Below are 14,091 nucleotides of genomic sequence, written 5' to 3'. Positions count from 1 at the left end.
ATGCAACTCAACATCGCTTACGTCGTCGCCGGTCTTCTTGTCTTCGTTTCATGTAAGCACACATGCCTTTTCAACTTTCTCTTTCCATTTTGACGCCTCTTACTGAAGTCACTCCACTTTTCAGCAAACTTTGGTGAAGCCGATGCTCGTATGATGACTACTAGCCACAAAGGCGCAGAAGCGTTAGTAAATTCTCTGAACCCATGGCCAAATAAAAAACACGTTGACTGACTCTTTTATTTCCCCCAGTCACCTTGAACACAAACGTCAAGCAGTTGGGTATGTCCCACACACTGCTGCTGCTAATGGCGGCTCCAACAACGCCACCACTGCTCAACCAGCTATGGGAAGCGGAACCGTTCATAACGTGGCAGCCATGCCTTCATCACCGAACATGGAATCCGTCAAGAGCTCTCCTCAAAACTCGGGTTCAATTGTTTCGCCTATTTCCAAGGCACCCGTCTCTGCTGCCACCCCACCGCCTCCCTACTCGCCGCGTCCTAACGCTCCAGTCGGAGGTCCAATCCCTGCAGCTTCAACCCCAGAAATCGTCTCACCGACTTTGACGCGTCCTGTTGGCGTACCTATTTCACCCTCTTCAGGAGCTGAACGTCCAATGCCAATACTTGTTGGCGGTGGACAAACCAACGGCTCATCCAGTGCCCCTTACCACGGAAATCCCATCACCGCCCCAACTACCGAGGCTTCTTCTGCCCCATCAGCAAGCAGACCCATTGTCCCGTTAGCTGGTTCCGTATCTTCGCCAGTCGGTGACGTCAACGGATCACCCGTCCCTATCCCATCAGCCGGTGCACGAGGGACACCCATTCCATTTGGAAACAACGCTCCTCTCCCGATTGCTGGGCGACCACTTGTTGTGCCGGGCGTCGGCTTTGCAGGACCTGGTCCTATCGTCGGAGCACCCATTGTTGGACTTGGTGGACCTTCAGCAGGCTTTGCTGCTGGACAACACGTTGGTGTTGGAGCACAAGTTGGCCAAGGAGTTGGGTGAGTACATACATTCTCCTTCCGCATTCGAATGAGATCGAGTCATTGATGTTTCTTTTTCTTTCAACAACAGCGTTGGCCCAGCAGGTGTCGGAGCCGGTGCTGGTTTCGGTGCTGAAGCCAACGTCGGTCAACATGCTGGGTAAGCGCAACATCTTCATTTTTTTCAATCAGAGACACAATACTTATTTATTTCAATCACAGTGTTGGTCCGGTAATCAGCGGACCTGGTGCCGGCTTAGGTGCCGGAGCCCACTTTGGAGCTGGTGTCGAACAACACGTTGGGTGAGTTTTAAGCGATCAATTTTGCACACTTCGTCATTACACCTGAGCTAACATCAGGATTTTCAACAGTGCTGGTCAAGCTCTTGGTGGCTTAGGCGCTGACCAATCTATTGGAGCTGGTGCTGGAGTCGGTGTTGGAGTCAGGCAGTCAGTCGGCAACGGCGTTGGGCTTGGTACTTTCCCCGGTGCTGGGCTTGGTGCTGGAGCCGGTGCTGGAGTAGGTGCTGGATTCCATGCTGGTGCAGGAGTCGACCAACATGTCGGAGGAGCTGGTCTAGGTGCCTTCCAAGGTGCTGGATTCAATGCTGGCGCTGGTTTAGGTGCTGGGGTTGAACAACACGTCGGGTAAGTCCTAATTTATCACCTATGAATACGTGGGAAGCAACATGACCATTAACCTTACAAATCATGAACAGTTCTGCTCAAGGCTTAGGTGCTGGTGTAGGCGCTGGTCAATTCGTAGGAGGTGGTGCTGGATTCGGTACAGCAGCTAGGCAATCAGTTGGTAGCGGTGCCGGGCTTGGTGCTTTCCAAGGTGCCGGATTCAACGCTGGAGCCGGTGTAGGCGCTGGAGCCGGTGCTGGACTTGGAGCTGGAGCAGGTGCAGGTGCAGGATTCCATGCTGGAGCAGGAGTTGACCAACATGTTGGCGGTGCTGGCCTAGGTGGTTTCCAAGGTGCAGGATTCAATGCTGGTGCAGGTCTAGGTGCTGGTGTCGAACAACACGTCGGGTGAGATTTACTTGCTCAACATGAATACTTGCGTCATACAACATATACTAACTTCACAAATCTTCAACAGCGCTGGTCAGGGTCTAGGTGCTGGAGTCGGCGCTGGGCAATTTGTGGGAGGAGGCGCTGGGCTTGGTGCTGGCGTAAGACAATCAGTCGGTAGTGGCGTCGGTCTCGGTGCATCCCAAGGTGCTGGATTCAACGCTGGAGCTGGTGTAGGTGCCGGTGCCGGTGTAGGTGCTGGAGCCGGTGTAGGAGCCGGTGCCGGTGCTGGACTCGGTGCAGGTGCAGGATTCCATGCTGGAGCAGGAGTTGATCAACATGTTGGCGGTGCTGGCCTAGGTGGTTTCCAAGGTGCAGGATTCAATGCTGGTGCAGGTCTAGGTGCTGGTGTCGAACAACATGTCGGGTGAGATTTACTTGCTTAATATGAAAACCTCTGTCATACAGCATATACTAACTTCACAAATCTTCAACAGCGCTGGTCAGGGTCTAGGTGCTGGAGTCGGCGCTGGGCAATTTGTGGGAGGTGGTGCCGGGTTTGGTGCTGGCGTAAGACAATCAGTCGGTAGTGGCGTCGGTCTCGGTGCATCCCAAGGTGCTGGATTCAACGCTGGAGCCGGTGTAGGTGCTGGTGCTGGTGCTGGACTTGGTGCAGGAGCCGGTACTAGAGCAGGCGCTGGATTCAACACTGGTGCCGGAGTTGAACAACACGTTGGCGGAGGCGCTGGCCTAGGCGGCCTTCAAGATGCTGGATTCAACGCTCGTCAACACGTCGGCGCAGGACTTGGAGCTGGTGCCGGCGTTGGTGCCGGCGTTGGTGCCGGAGTTGAACAACACGTCGGCGGAGGTGCTGGCCTAGGTGGCTTTCAAGATGCTGGATTCAACGCTCGTCAACACGTAGGCGCAGGACTTGGAGCTGGTGCCGGCGTTGGTGCCGGAGTTGGTGCCGGAGTTGGTGCTGGAGTCGGTGCACGAGCTGGTGCCGGCGTCCATGCTGGTGCTGAGCAACACGTTGGTGCTGGAGTGATTGCATAAATTCATAGCGTATAAATTGTTTTAAACATCTTTCACTACTCACATTGCAAATACAACTTGTAAAGTCTTGCTTATCATGTACCATTCATATCAAAATCACTTTGTATATATGAGACCATTGACATTATAAATTATAAATCACACCCACATTTTCATCACATTACAACCTTGCGCACCTCAATTGCTTTTTGACACTTCCTTAAGTTCGTCTTTGACATTCAAATCGCGCTTCTTTGCGGCAGTGATCTAAGTAGGGTCAAAACTTTTTAGTGATAACACCAAACTATTTCTATCACCTTTCTGGCAACCTCCATTCATAGATTTTGCCAGCTCAAAACCACACCATTGCTACACACAACATATAACGTGCAAACATCTGAAAAGCCATCCTTCAACTGAAAAACTTTGTTTAGATGATCAATCATATTTACCAGATCTACCCTTTCAAACTATCAAGACAACCAAGCTAGACATCCTGATATACCAATGTAGAACTGTAGAATCTGTTTATATCAAATAAGTTCAATACCATAATGACCAAGCTTACGTTGATTGAAACCAAAGCTGGTTCAAAATTTTGCAGCATCAACCCGACAATGCTGGGAGCTTGCTTCAAGTCATAGAGACAATTGCAATCCTGGTGTAAAAGCCACGATTGGTATCTTTGTACTAGGTTCCAGGCGGGATCTACATCCCTGGGAAAAGCCGCGCTGCCTGGTTTCTTGTAGAGTAGATTGCTCTTATGTGACAGGCTAAGTGTTGGGTTTGACATCAAAAGGCGCTTCTGAGAATCAGCCCTCAGTGCTGTACGGAATACGTCGCGTGCTTATTTCTAGTAGACGACTTAGCCTGGGTTTGTGAAAGCCTCATCATTAAAAATTGGTGCGCTCAATGGATATTACAATGTGTACACCAGAAGCTCCATATCTCGGACCCACGTCATACCGAGGTATATATATCCTCAAGGAGATCCGTTCTCCGGAGCTTTATCAACCTGAAGTACAATTGATTTACTTGTCTTTTTGAATGCCTCAAAACTTTTTCCGCTCATCTTTTTGAACAAATATCACTGGACAAACAGCGTCAGTAAGCACAGTAAAATCGCGATTTGAAAAACGGTCACTGACGGTCAATGTCTCCTTGGACCAAAATGAGTGGTCTTGCCACTGGTCAGGTAATAATGAGGCTTTTACTCTTTGTCTTGGGAGCATTATAGTTTTATCTAACGATTCAGACGGGTTTTTGTTGACTTGTTCAAGAAACCATATTTCCTTGACCTGATGTTGTGTCAGATAGTCGAGTACTCGCGCATAATTCATGCCGACCTGATGCGGACCATGTGAATCATCAGAAAGAGTTAAGCGACCACCAAACTTGGAGATCAACTGAGAAACGAAGTAAGACCATGAATGGAATTTTGTCAGATTGTGAAGTTCTAGAGAGCAGAAGACGAAGAGATCTGTGAACGCACTTTCAAAATATCCGGGCTAGGATAAGGTGTTGACCATCCTTTTTTGAGTGCAGCAGAATTAACTTCGAAAAGTGCGCCATAGGACATACCAAATTTAATGTTTCGTTCAACTTTATCCCATATCGATTTATCTTTCTTTAAATTCAGATCAGGGTAATATAACAAACATAAGTCGAAATGTCCAATGACTTCTGGTTGAAAGCGGACCATGAGAGCATACTGAGCGTCAAAGTAATTAGAGCAAAGTTTATAAAGGCTTTCTTCTGTCGGATTCATCGAACTATCGGGGGTCAAAGATTGACAAGCTTTATGAAATGTTGGTTTATCAAAATCAATTGGGATTTGATTAACGTGATGAAGACTTCCAACTAGATAATCAATTGAATCTCCATGATTTTTTAAAACTTGATCGAGTAAGGATGTTGTTACCTCTTCATCAATCATCTCCGTTTCGATTCCGATTAATAAATTTATTTGAGATGAGTACTTTGATTTCAAGTGATTAGCTTCAATAATAAACCGCTCGAATTGCTCAGATAGTTCGTCTACACCCATATCCCGCTAAAATAATTTCAGAGATCATGGATGAGGATAATTTGAGAGATACAATAATAAATTTTCAAATCAAGATACACAAATATATAATGAGTTTCTCGCACTTCTTCAGGATAAAGATCCATAGACCGATTTCGTGGCATATGTTCTGAAAGGCCATAGCTGATGAAACCTTTTTGGATTGCAGTCTTAATCACATCCTCCAGATTTCCAGTAGCGTGTTTACAAAACTGACCAGAATGAGAATGAAGACTGATAGGCATCGTTCGGTTAATTTGATTTTCTTCAATGCTGAGTTCCAAGACTTTTCCAGTTGAAGCCGCAATGAAAAAGCCGATGAATGTATGCGGGGTCGAGATCCGAGCGGCCCGTGACCCGTTATAAGCTGACCCAAATCACATCCACAGGAACGCTGAAAGATTCCCAAAATATCAAAAGTCGAGAATAAGAAAGAGATGATACCAACACCTGACCTCACTCATATCAGTCGAAGGGACTATGATGATGTTTATGAGCCAGCAGGTGCGCTAAGAAACCATGTTGATTTGTATATTCTACATCGATCCATCAAATATTCTCTGATCTAATTCCATTTTACATTCAAGAAAATCGTTCTTAGAAGACACATTCATCTTGTTAGATGCCCTCGAGGCCGATTTGGATTTTTTGAAAGCTCTAAGACCTTTGATATGTGTTGAGATAGGGTTTGTTTCTTGCTTTACCACAGGTTGAATGCTTGTGGAGTCTTCGACTGACATTTATTTTGCTCGATGATGGGCTTCGTAGATCAGGTAGCGGTTGTGTGTCTGTTTTTGCACAGAAAATTTTATCTGGGATCCCAACATGTGAGACGTACTTCTAGGCTCGCCTCCTTGAACATTGCTCCATATGTTTAGTGGTTAACTCCCTTGCAAATATCATTGTACCGAACGACACCTCAACTTTTTTTTATTGAAGTGCATATATGCACAGATATCAACGCAAAAGCGCTTACAGTGACCAATTCCACCTTTCAAAAGAACTCGCTCTCAACACCCAATCTAGTCCGAACCTCTCTCCTCAACTCTCTTCGACTCCAATCCTCCGTCGATCTTTTACTCTTCAATCCTCCCTACGTGGAAACCTCAACGGAGGAATATGAGCAAGCAACACAAGGTCACATCGAAGCTAGCTGGGCCGGTGGAGCAAATGGAATGGAGCTCACCAATCAACTCTTGGATTCACTACCTTCAATCCTGTCTCCTAATCGAGGAGTACTTTATCTAGTGGCAATTAAACAAAATAAGCCAGAGGAAATTGTTTTGCGGATGAGAAACTGTGGCTTTGATGCTCGGGTCAGTCAACTTTCTTTACTATCCATGACTCCGCATTTCCTTGATTTCAAAGAGCCTTTTGGGCGGGAGAAGTCTATCTACTTCACAGATTGACATAGCATCACATTGTGCCTGCAGATTATCCTTCAACGTCGAGCAGGGCGCGAGCATTTGCATGTCTTACGGATTTCGCTGTCATCTACAGAGAATGAAATATAGATGACATTTTCTGGATCAAGAATTGTAGAGCACTCGGAATGTTTTGGCAGGCAATCAGTGTTGAAGATGTTACAACCAATTTGCAAGACAAGAGTGGTCATCTTTCTCATTTCAATGACAGAGGAAATGATACTGGGAAATCAGACTCCAAGAAACCAGATGTAGCCTATCCTTAATTGATCACTTCAGATTTTTGGGTACCTCATTATATTGGCTATGCGTAGTCAGAGTTTGTTTGGGGGCCCAGAGATTCAGAGTTGTGATTTTTGATTGGATTGGATTGGGTAAACAAGGACAAGGCTTATTTTCACTTCCAAGATCAAATGCATTGGAATTGTCAGATGAGTTTTGTTTGGCTCCCTTTGTTTATCTGCCTGATTTTTCAAAGTTGATTGATAACTCAAGATGACAGATTGTGATGCTTGGAACTTATGATGACCATGCGCTAAGGGTTTGAATTGGTCCAACAATGGGAGTGTATCTATCCACTATAAGCTCTGCAGCTCTTGAATATCCCTCATCAAGCCAGTTTTGCCATTGGTCATCATAATTCAAGAATTGCCATCTTCTTGGTAGCCAACATGTTGATCAAATGTGTGTCACTCTCAGTTTCTTCCTCAAGATTTTCAGGTCCTTTGTTGACTAAGTGTAGTTCATGCTCTCCAAATTGCCAGTGTGACAGCAATTGAGTCGGCTTAAAGTTATTTGTTGGAAGGAAGCTTATCTTTCCAATGTAAGTGGAATGTATGAATCTTCTGTGTTGAATTGCAGGGTCTCATTGCTGTTGGGAATTGTTGAACTGGTAGGAGCATGGATGTGATTTTGGTTTAAGGAAAGAAAACCACTGTCCAATGTGCTTCATAAGTATGCCTTATGACTTTGAGGATCTCATGAAAGTGCTAAGCTTAAGTAGGCCTGTACTCCAACGTGGCCACATCCACCTCACAAGAGGGGCTTAGAGCATCCACAGTGGCAACCCCCAAATCTGGGCTATTGCCAAATATAGCAATAGGGCCCCGGGTTTTTACTGTAGTGGGGCACCCTATTGCTAAACATATTCAGGGCCAACTCCAAATTTTGACCCTTGGTTGTCAAATTTGACAACAACAGTGGCAAGCCCCAAATTGCCACACTTGCCAAACTCCATACTTCACATGTGTAACCACACCCATAATTGGGGCTATGACCGGCCCTGACCCCAACCACCCAAGCCTGCCCAATGAATTCTTGGAGACAAGCGGTACATGCCCCGGGTCAGCTAAGCTTGCCCTACAGAGTACCAGGAGCCCCACAATGGGCCTGGGCCCTCAGGGCGCCGGACCTAGCATTTTTGGTCCTATCCATCTAATACAGGCCCAAAAAGGCCCTGGTTTGCTTGAAAATGCAGCTGAGCCTTTCCAGGGCCGGGAGGTGCCCCAGGGCTGGCCACATTGTGCCAGGGCCAGGTCATAGCCCTACCCATAATACACCTCAGAGTATGTGTAACCCATACTCTATACCAGCTTGGAGCCCACACCATTGCATCCCAAGTGGTATAGGGCCCCACTAAAATTGGGTTTGGTCAATGCCATGCAATTGGTTAGGGCAGTGTTGGAGGTATGAAATTTGAATGATGTACAGCTGTAGTTCCCTACAGTATGTCTTGTAGCATATTTTGTAAGGTGAGTTATGGATTAGTTGATCATTGAGGTGTATTATTTGTAGACAGTCAGATTGTACAAGCTGGAGTTGACAGGAAAAGTGAGGTACAAAAAGATTTAGAGTGCAAGTAGACAAAGAACAAATTTGGCCTATTTTGGCATAAAGAATTGCCTAAGCTAAGTATGTATTTGGGGTCACACTCACACCCAGTGCCACAAATTCTCAAGTCTTCCTGGAGGGGTGCATGGCAAGGGCCAGGGCTTAGGCCACACATGACCCTCACCCTGAGCCCTCCATGGCCTTCACATGGCATTAAGTTCAGCTAATCCCCCCTAAAGGTTGTCTTAAGAAGGGAGTAGGAACTAAAAATGAGTTGTGCTATGATCGGACATTCTTTGTGAGCACCAACCAAGGCACAACTTGGTGTAGAGGTCCATGACTGAGTGACGTGTACAGATGTGGAAGTTCACATATGCTTATAATAGCAGAGGAACCTTGGGCAGAGGTTCTTGGTGAAGCAACATTGAAAATTTTATATTCCCCACGTTAGCACCACCCTACGCAACTGCACACACCACATCTGCTCACCACTCATCTCTCATTGCTTAGTGTTGAATCAAATCTTAAAAATACCACACAACCCAACCAGGCAATTTTGAGACCACAGAGTTTTTTCATGTGCTTTCTTTCTCAAGCAAAAACAGGCAGCCGCCGGCGGCAATACCGCAACCGCTCCGCTTTCAATTGCGGTTGCGGAGCGATTGCGGAGCGCTTTTGAGAGCCGCTATACCACCGCTGTTTATAGCGGTGACTGCGCTCCGCAATGCCTAGGTGAAAAATTCCATAGCGGCAAACCCGCTCCGCAATGGTAAGGGGCTGGGTTTGCCCCGCTATATAGCGGCGCTTCTAAAGAGGCTGTTGTTTTCGTTCCTAGTTAACACTGCCTGGTCTTAGGTTCGAATCAATTTCCAATCCTCCTCGTTTTTCTTCCAATGAAGATCAAGCAACTATTCAAAAAGGAACTTGAATTTGATTAAAGATAAAGAAACTGCAGTAGGTTCAACTTCTTTACCTGAAGACTCTCAACCAAAAGACGTGAATATAGTGATTGTAGGATTAAATTATACATCTAAAACTCAATATAGATCATTGGTTTGATTAGAATATGCAGAACCAATCAAGATTTGAAAGAAGTTGATTACAATATTTGTGAGTGGAGATGAAGGCAATGCTACATAGATCATCTGTTGATGAAAGTTTACCAATCGTTTATTACCTTTGATTCAGGTTAATCAAGATCTTTTCAATAGCTGAAGAAGATTTCTCAACATCACAAGCGGCAATCAAATTAAAATCGTTTAAGAACAAATTAACCTCATACCCTCAAACAATTCAAACTTATCAAATCAATCATCATCTTTTACAATAACCTTCAATTCAAATTCAATCAACAGAAACTCATCTTATAATCTATCAATCAAGACTCATCTTTGGATTTCTTTTGTTTGAATCACCATTTTTTATGACACCCGATTTACTTCATTCACCAATTTACTTTGGATCTTATTCAGGTTCAAAACTTCAATGTAAGCTTTTTTGTTTGAATCTCCTGTTTGATTTCTTATTTTTCAACTTACATTATACATATACTCCAGAGGAGTTGATCATGAAATGCCACAATATAGCAATATCACGCAGCAATTTGCTTATAGCGCACTATGTAGTGATTTCCACTATAGCGCGCTATATAGCAAAAATATAGCGTTTCAATCGCTCCGCAAGCCTTGAAGGGAAAAAAATTGATATATAGTGATCCCATTGCGGAGCGATTTATAGCGCAGGCTCCGCATCGCAATGGAGAGGGACCAAAATTCCATAGCGTTGCGGAGCGGTTGCAGTGTTGCCAGCGGCACCCATCCTGAACCGCTCAACTTGATAATGAAAAGACACCAAATTGAGCATGGATGGTACTTCTAAGTGTGAGAAACATTGAGCACACAATCCAAAAAAAATGGATTATATGGCAGGTTGTGCCAGGCCAGGCCGTGGCCTGGGCCACAAAAAATGCAGCGGATGTGAGTGTGAGTTTGGGGTAAGACTACACATTGTACCTTTTAGCTATTAGTCAGCACCCGCTCTCACTGAGCTTTTAGTCTTTATGTTGCAATCTAGTCATACTAGCAATAAGATCTTCACCCCTCTGTCCTCTCATCAAGGTCCTAGCACAGTGCACATTTGTGGATGCTCTTGGGGCTTTATACCCCAGCTTTGGCCTGAAACCACTAGGATTTTCAAGGAATCAGTCTTTTAGCTTGGGTGGCAACGGTACTGTGAGAGTTACACTAGAAAAAGTTTTTGGCCCTGAGGGCCTAAAATTGTGCATGTGATTTTGGAGCTAGCAGTGCTGTGGGTGGCCACAACTTGGTGCTGACCCCCCTACTTCTGAAAAGAGAAAGTGAAAACTGTGGCCTGAAACTTAACCCTTGTCTGACAAGAGGGTGGTGGGCGGGAAAATAAAAAATGTTTTGAAAAAACAAGTAAAACACTGAAGATATTGCTACTAGATTATACTGAATCCAGAATCTGATCATTGAGCTACTGAGATGAAAAAGGAACTGCATATGTTTTTGGTATGTATAATCCATTTGTATAAAGAATTTTTGGATGTGTGAAACTCAGGCAACTGATTAGTTTTGGAACAAAGGTGGGAACATGAAGAGGATGGAGCCTCAGATGAAAAAATTGAAAACCTGGAACAAATCCTCCATTGGGGTGGATGTTGAGTTGTCATTCTTTGTTTCACCTCTTCAGAGAGAGGTTCTCACGTTTCTCTGCTTGCCTCATTGACCCTTGCTATCCACATGTTCCACGATGTTGATACCCTGTACCAACTTCAAAGCAATTTTGCTTGAGATGTCTATTTGAGGGCTCTAAATGTCATTAAAGCTTGCAATAATTTTGGCGGAGCTTCTTCAAGGTCTTTTGCTTCTCCTTGTACCACATTTAGCCTGTCACCACTGATATACCTTGAGGCTATTTGATTCCAATACCAAGTGATTTTCACATGTTCTGCGCGCGTGTTGGCCCGCATGCTGAGTATGAGCCAGATTTACCACAACTCAACAGCTCAATCTTTTCACTTTACTCATGTAAAGTGGTGCTTAAATTAGCACAAGAGTGTCTACAGTCAACTCTCGATATAAGCAAGCCCCATCACAGTGCCCGTTGAAGGTGTCCTCGACGTCAAGGTCACAGTGCTAGCTGATGTTTCGCTCGCAATTGAACTGTTTTCAAACAATATCCATGTTCAGCGTCTACTGAGGACAACGGCTTATGCAGTCAAAACTTAGCCTTTGACTTAAAATCAACACCTACTGAGTGTGATGGTTGACCAAGCATTGATGCTGAGACTATGATGAACTTAGCAGCTGATCACGTGTATGTACATACATAGTCACTCATTTTCAAGACTATTGATCAACGTTGAGAATCAGAATCAGACTTCGACCAATAAGCTCATTACGACATTGATCGATCCTACTACTCAAGCTGATTCTCTTCAAGAACATCACCATCATCAAAGACTTTCCATTGGGAGCAAACCTGATTCAAGGAAAGACATCAAACGATTTCAACAATTCACAACTCATCTCAATCGAATTCAGAACCGTTATCTTCATCAAGTGCAAATCATCGAAGTATGTCGTATCATCAAACTGACTATAATCAACTTCGGAAGCATACTCCACTTCAAGCACCAGAAAACTCCTTTGATATCTCTGAGCCTTTGTCTCTATTTGTTCTGTTATCTTTCCTAACTCGGATCAAGTTCCAACCCAATCTGTCATCACTTTAGATCTATAAGAGCAGGTGTTATCTTTGAGCCTTTGTCTTTGTTTGTATGTTTTGCAATGAATTCAGGTAACAAAGGATTGTTGATCCCAAGACCAATGGCTTTACTTCGAAAGTTTCCGAATCCAGCTCTTGACGCTAAACAGGTGATCATCTTGATCAATGTCTTCATACGTGATTCATCAGAGTAATTACACCAAAAACTAGTTTGTTATTTTTCTTTTATTGAACCTTCCATAGTCGGGTTGAATCTTCTTCATGTGAATAAAAGATCTTTTCTTATACATTACTACCAAGTAAACAAGGCAGCTGGATATGAAGTTGTATTTTGTATAACAGTTCTTTATTACCAGACAACACGATATTGTTTTTTGCTTGTTTGTATGAAACCCTTGTTTTTGTCCTCGTTCTGGTCTGTTCAATTTTGTTTGAGCGGCAGAGCAACACATTTTTTGTTATTTTTGTATAGAAACGCTTTTTGACAACAACAAAACAACTATGAAGTGCACTGACCCAATAAAACAGCAAAACAAATTGCTTTGATAAAAAATCAAACTCAAACTTGAGTGGGAACTGAGTAGTTTGGCTTGGAGTCCCTGACGGTAGGTGAGCACTCAGGGAGAAGGGGCTGAACAACTTTGAGTAAGAGTAAAGTTACCTTTGTTTGTCTCTGAGCGAAACCTGGCCTTTGTTTGTGTTTCTCAAAGACATGTGTTACATATGCGAACAAAATACGAACAAAATTACACCCTAGCTGTGACCTCGACATTGAGGACGCATTCAACGGGCACTGTGCATGTATGCATATCGCGATGTAAGCAAGGGTTGCCACGCGATTTTTTTTGGTATACGTGAGTGCTCCGCCAAAATCAAATTGCTTGATGCATAATGATTAAAGCATAAGATTGGCAAAAATATGCTCTTATCGCGAGTTTTTCTCTGTGTATACAAGCATAAATCTCACAGGAGAGGAAAAATATGCTTTTATGGTGATTATTTGTGTGGTAAGTCCGATTGCAGGGCGGTACCATATTGACTCGGCGGGGCCGGGCTGGCTCCGCCCCGCTCAAAGTGGGGCTTATATTTGCGCGCCGGGGGCCCATTCTCACCATAAACGCATAATTCAAGCCAAAAAAGGGCAAAACTTGAATTATGCTTACTTCGTGATTATGCATTGCTCGATGTAAGCACAGCAAATCTGTCGACGGTCGATATGCTTACATCGAGAGCTGACTGTACAAGGCCTATAAGAAGCTTCTCAATTTATTTTGAGGTTACACAATGTTCAAAGTCTTCAAAAAAGGTTTTCAAGCCAAATTGCGTGAAAATTGGTCCAAGTCGGGGTGTAAGCCCTAAACCCCTCTTTGAGACTGGACGTGGCCGCGTTGGAAGAGGAGCTTAGTCAAGCTTATGAAGGTGTTGATTAACAAAAAAAATTGGCCAGCATCAGTTGGGTGGAAGCCAACATTTGAGCAATATGCCAGCGTGTGCGGGTTTGACTGTATGCATTCAAATTTCACGCTAAGTTCTATGTACATGTCACTTTTTGGTCCTGTTAGTTGTTTTTTGAGGCCTTTGATACCAATTTCATCGGTAACATCCGACGGTTTTTGCCTTGATTTGGGCAGTTTTGCTCCTTTTCCGCTGGTAACATGCTGTATTCCGCGGGTTTACCTCTGTGACATGCCATTTCATACAGATTCGATACCTGTATTGCTATTTTACGTCGGTATGTTGTTACAGCTCTTTTTTGAAAATTGGCCGATTGATACGTATTTCGTCGGTAACTCAGCCAAAATCTCGACCCCCGATTGATACGTTTTTCGTCGGATGGTTCCATAGGGGCTTTCCGGGGTCCTCCTGTTACGTGTTGATCAGCCTGGCCGCGTGAAATCTACTGTATAAATCTCACTACTTTCTCTGAATGCCTTCTTGACTGTTTACCAAGACTCCCTCATCAAATCTCAACACCACTTCA

General features: G+C 44.3%; 3 protein-coding genes across 3 annotated transcripts; 2 read left to right on the top strand and 1 right to left on the bottom strand.

Annotated features, from left to right (window-relative positions):
- On the top strand, positions 1-2,484 carry MELLADRAFT_94206 (uncharacterized protein; the record flags this gene model as incomplete). The annotated part of the gene is made up of 9 exons (XM_007417037.1): positions 1-52; positions 125-182; positions 250-1,008; positions 1,082-1,150; positions 1,213-1,293; positions 1,351-1,638; positions 1,710-2,024; positions 2,095-2,433; positions 2,475-2,484. 9 exons carry the CDS (start codon positions 1-3, stop codon positions 2,482-2,484), a joined length of 1,971 nt encoding a protein of 656 aa, XP_007417099.1.
- A 1,609-nt stretch (positions 2,485-4,093) lies between these two features.
- Positions 4,094-5,351, bottom strand: MELLADRAFT_40166 (uncharacterized protein; the record flags this gene model as incomplete). Its single annotated transcript, XM_007416989.1, has 3 exons — positions 4,094-4,447; positions 4,534-5,094; positions 5,193-5,351. The coding sequence occupies 3 exons, from the start codon at positions 5,349-5,351 to the stop codon at positions 4,094-4,096; spliced, it is 1,074 nt and encodes a 357-aa protein (XP_007417051.1).
- A 192-nt stretch (positions 5,352-5,543) lies between these two features.
- On the top strand, positions 5,544-6,620 carry MELLADRAFT_40156 (uncharacterized protein; the record flags this gene model as incomplete). The annotated part of the gene is made up of 5 exons (XM_007416988.1): positions 5,544-5,610; positions 5,708-5,792; positions 5,875-5,933; positions 6,046-6,422; positions 6,540-6,620. The coding sequence occupies 5 exons, from the start codon at positions 5,544-5,546 to the stop codon at positions 6,618-6,620; spliced, it is 669 nt and encodes a 222-aa protein (XP_007417050.1).
- Positions 6,621-14,091: the final 7,471 nt, after the last annotated feature.

Source organism: Melampsora larici-populina, assembly GCF_000204055.1.
Source record: "Melampsora larici-populina 98AG31 unplaced genomic scaffold MELLAscaffold_67, whole genome shotgun sequence".
Classification (NCBI taxonomy): domain Eukaryota; kingdom Fungi; phylum Basidiomycota; class Pucciniomycetes; order Pucciniales; family Melampsoraceae; genus Melampsora; species Melampsora laricis-populina.
Note: the sequence above shows the minus strand (reverse complement) of the source record. Positions and strands in the feature narration are given on the sequence as shown.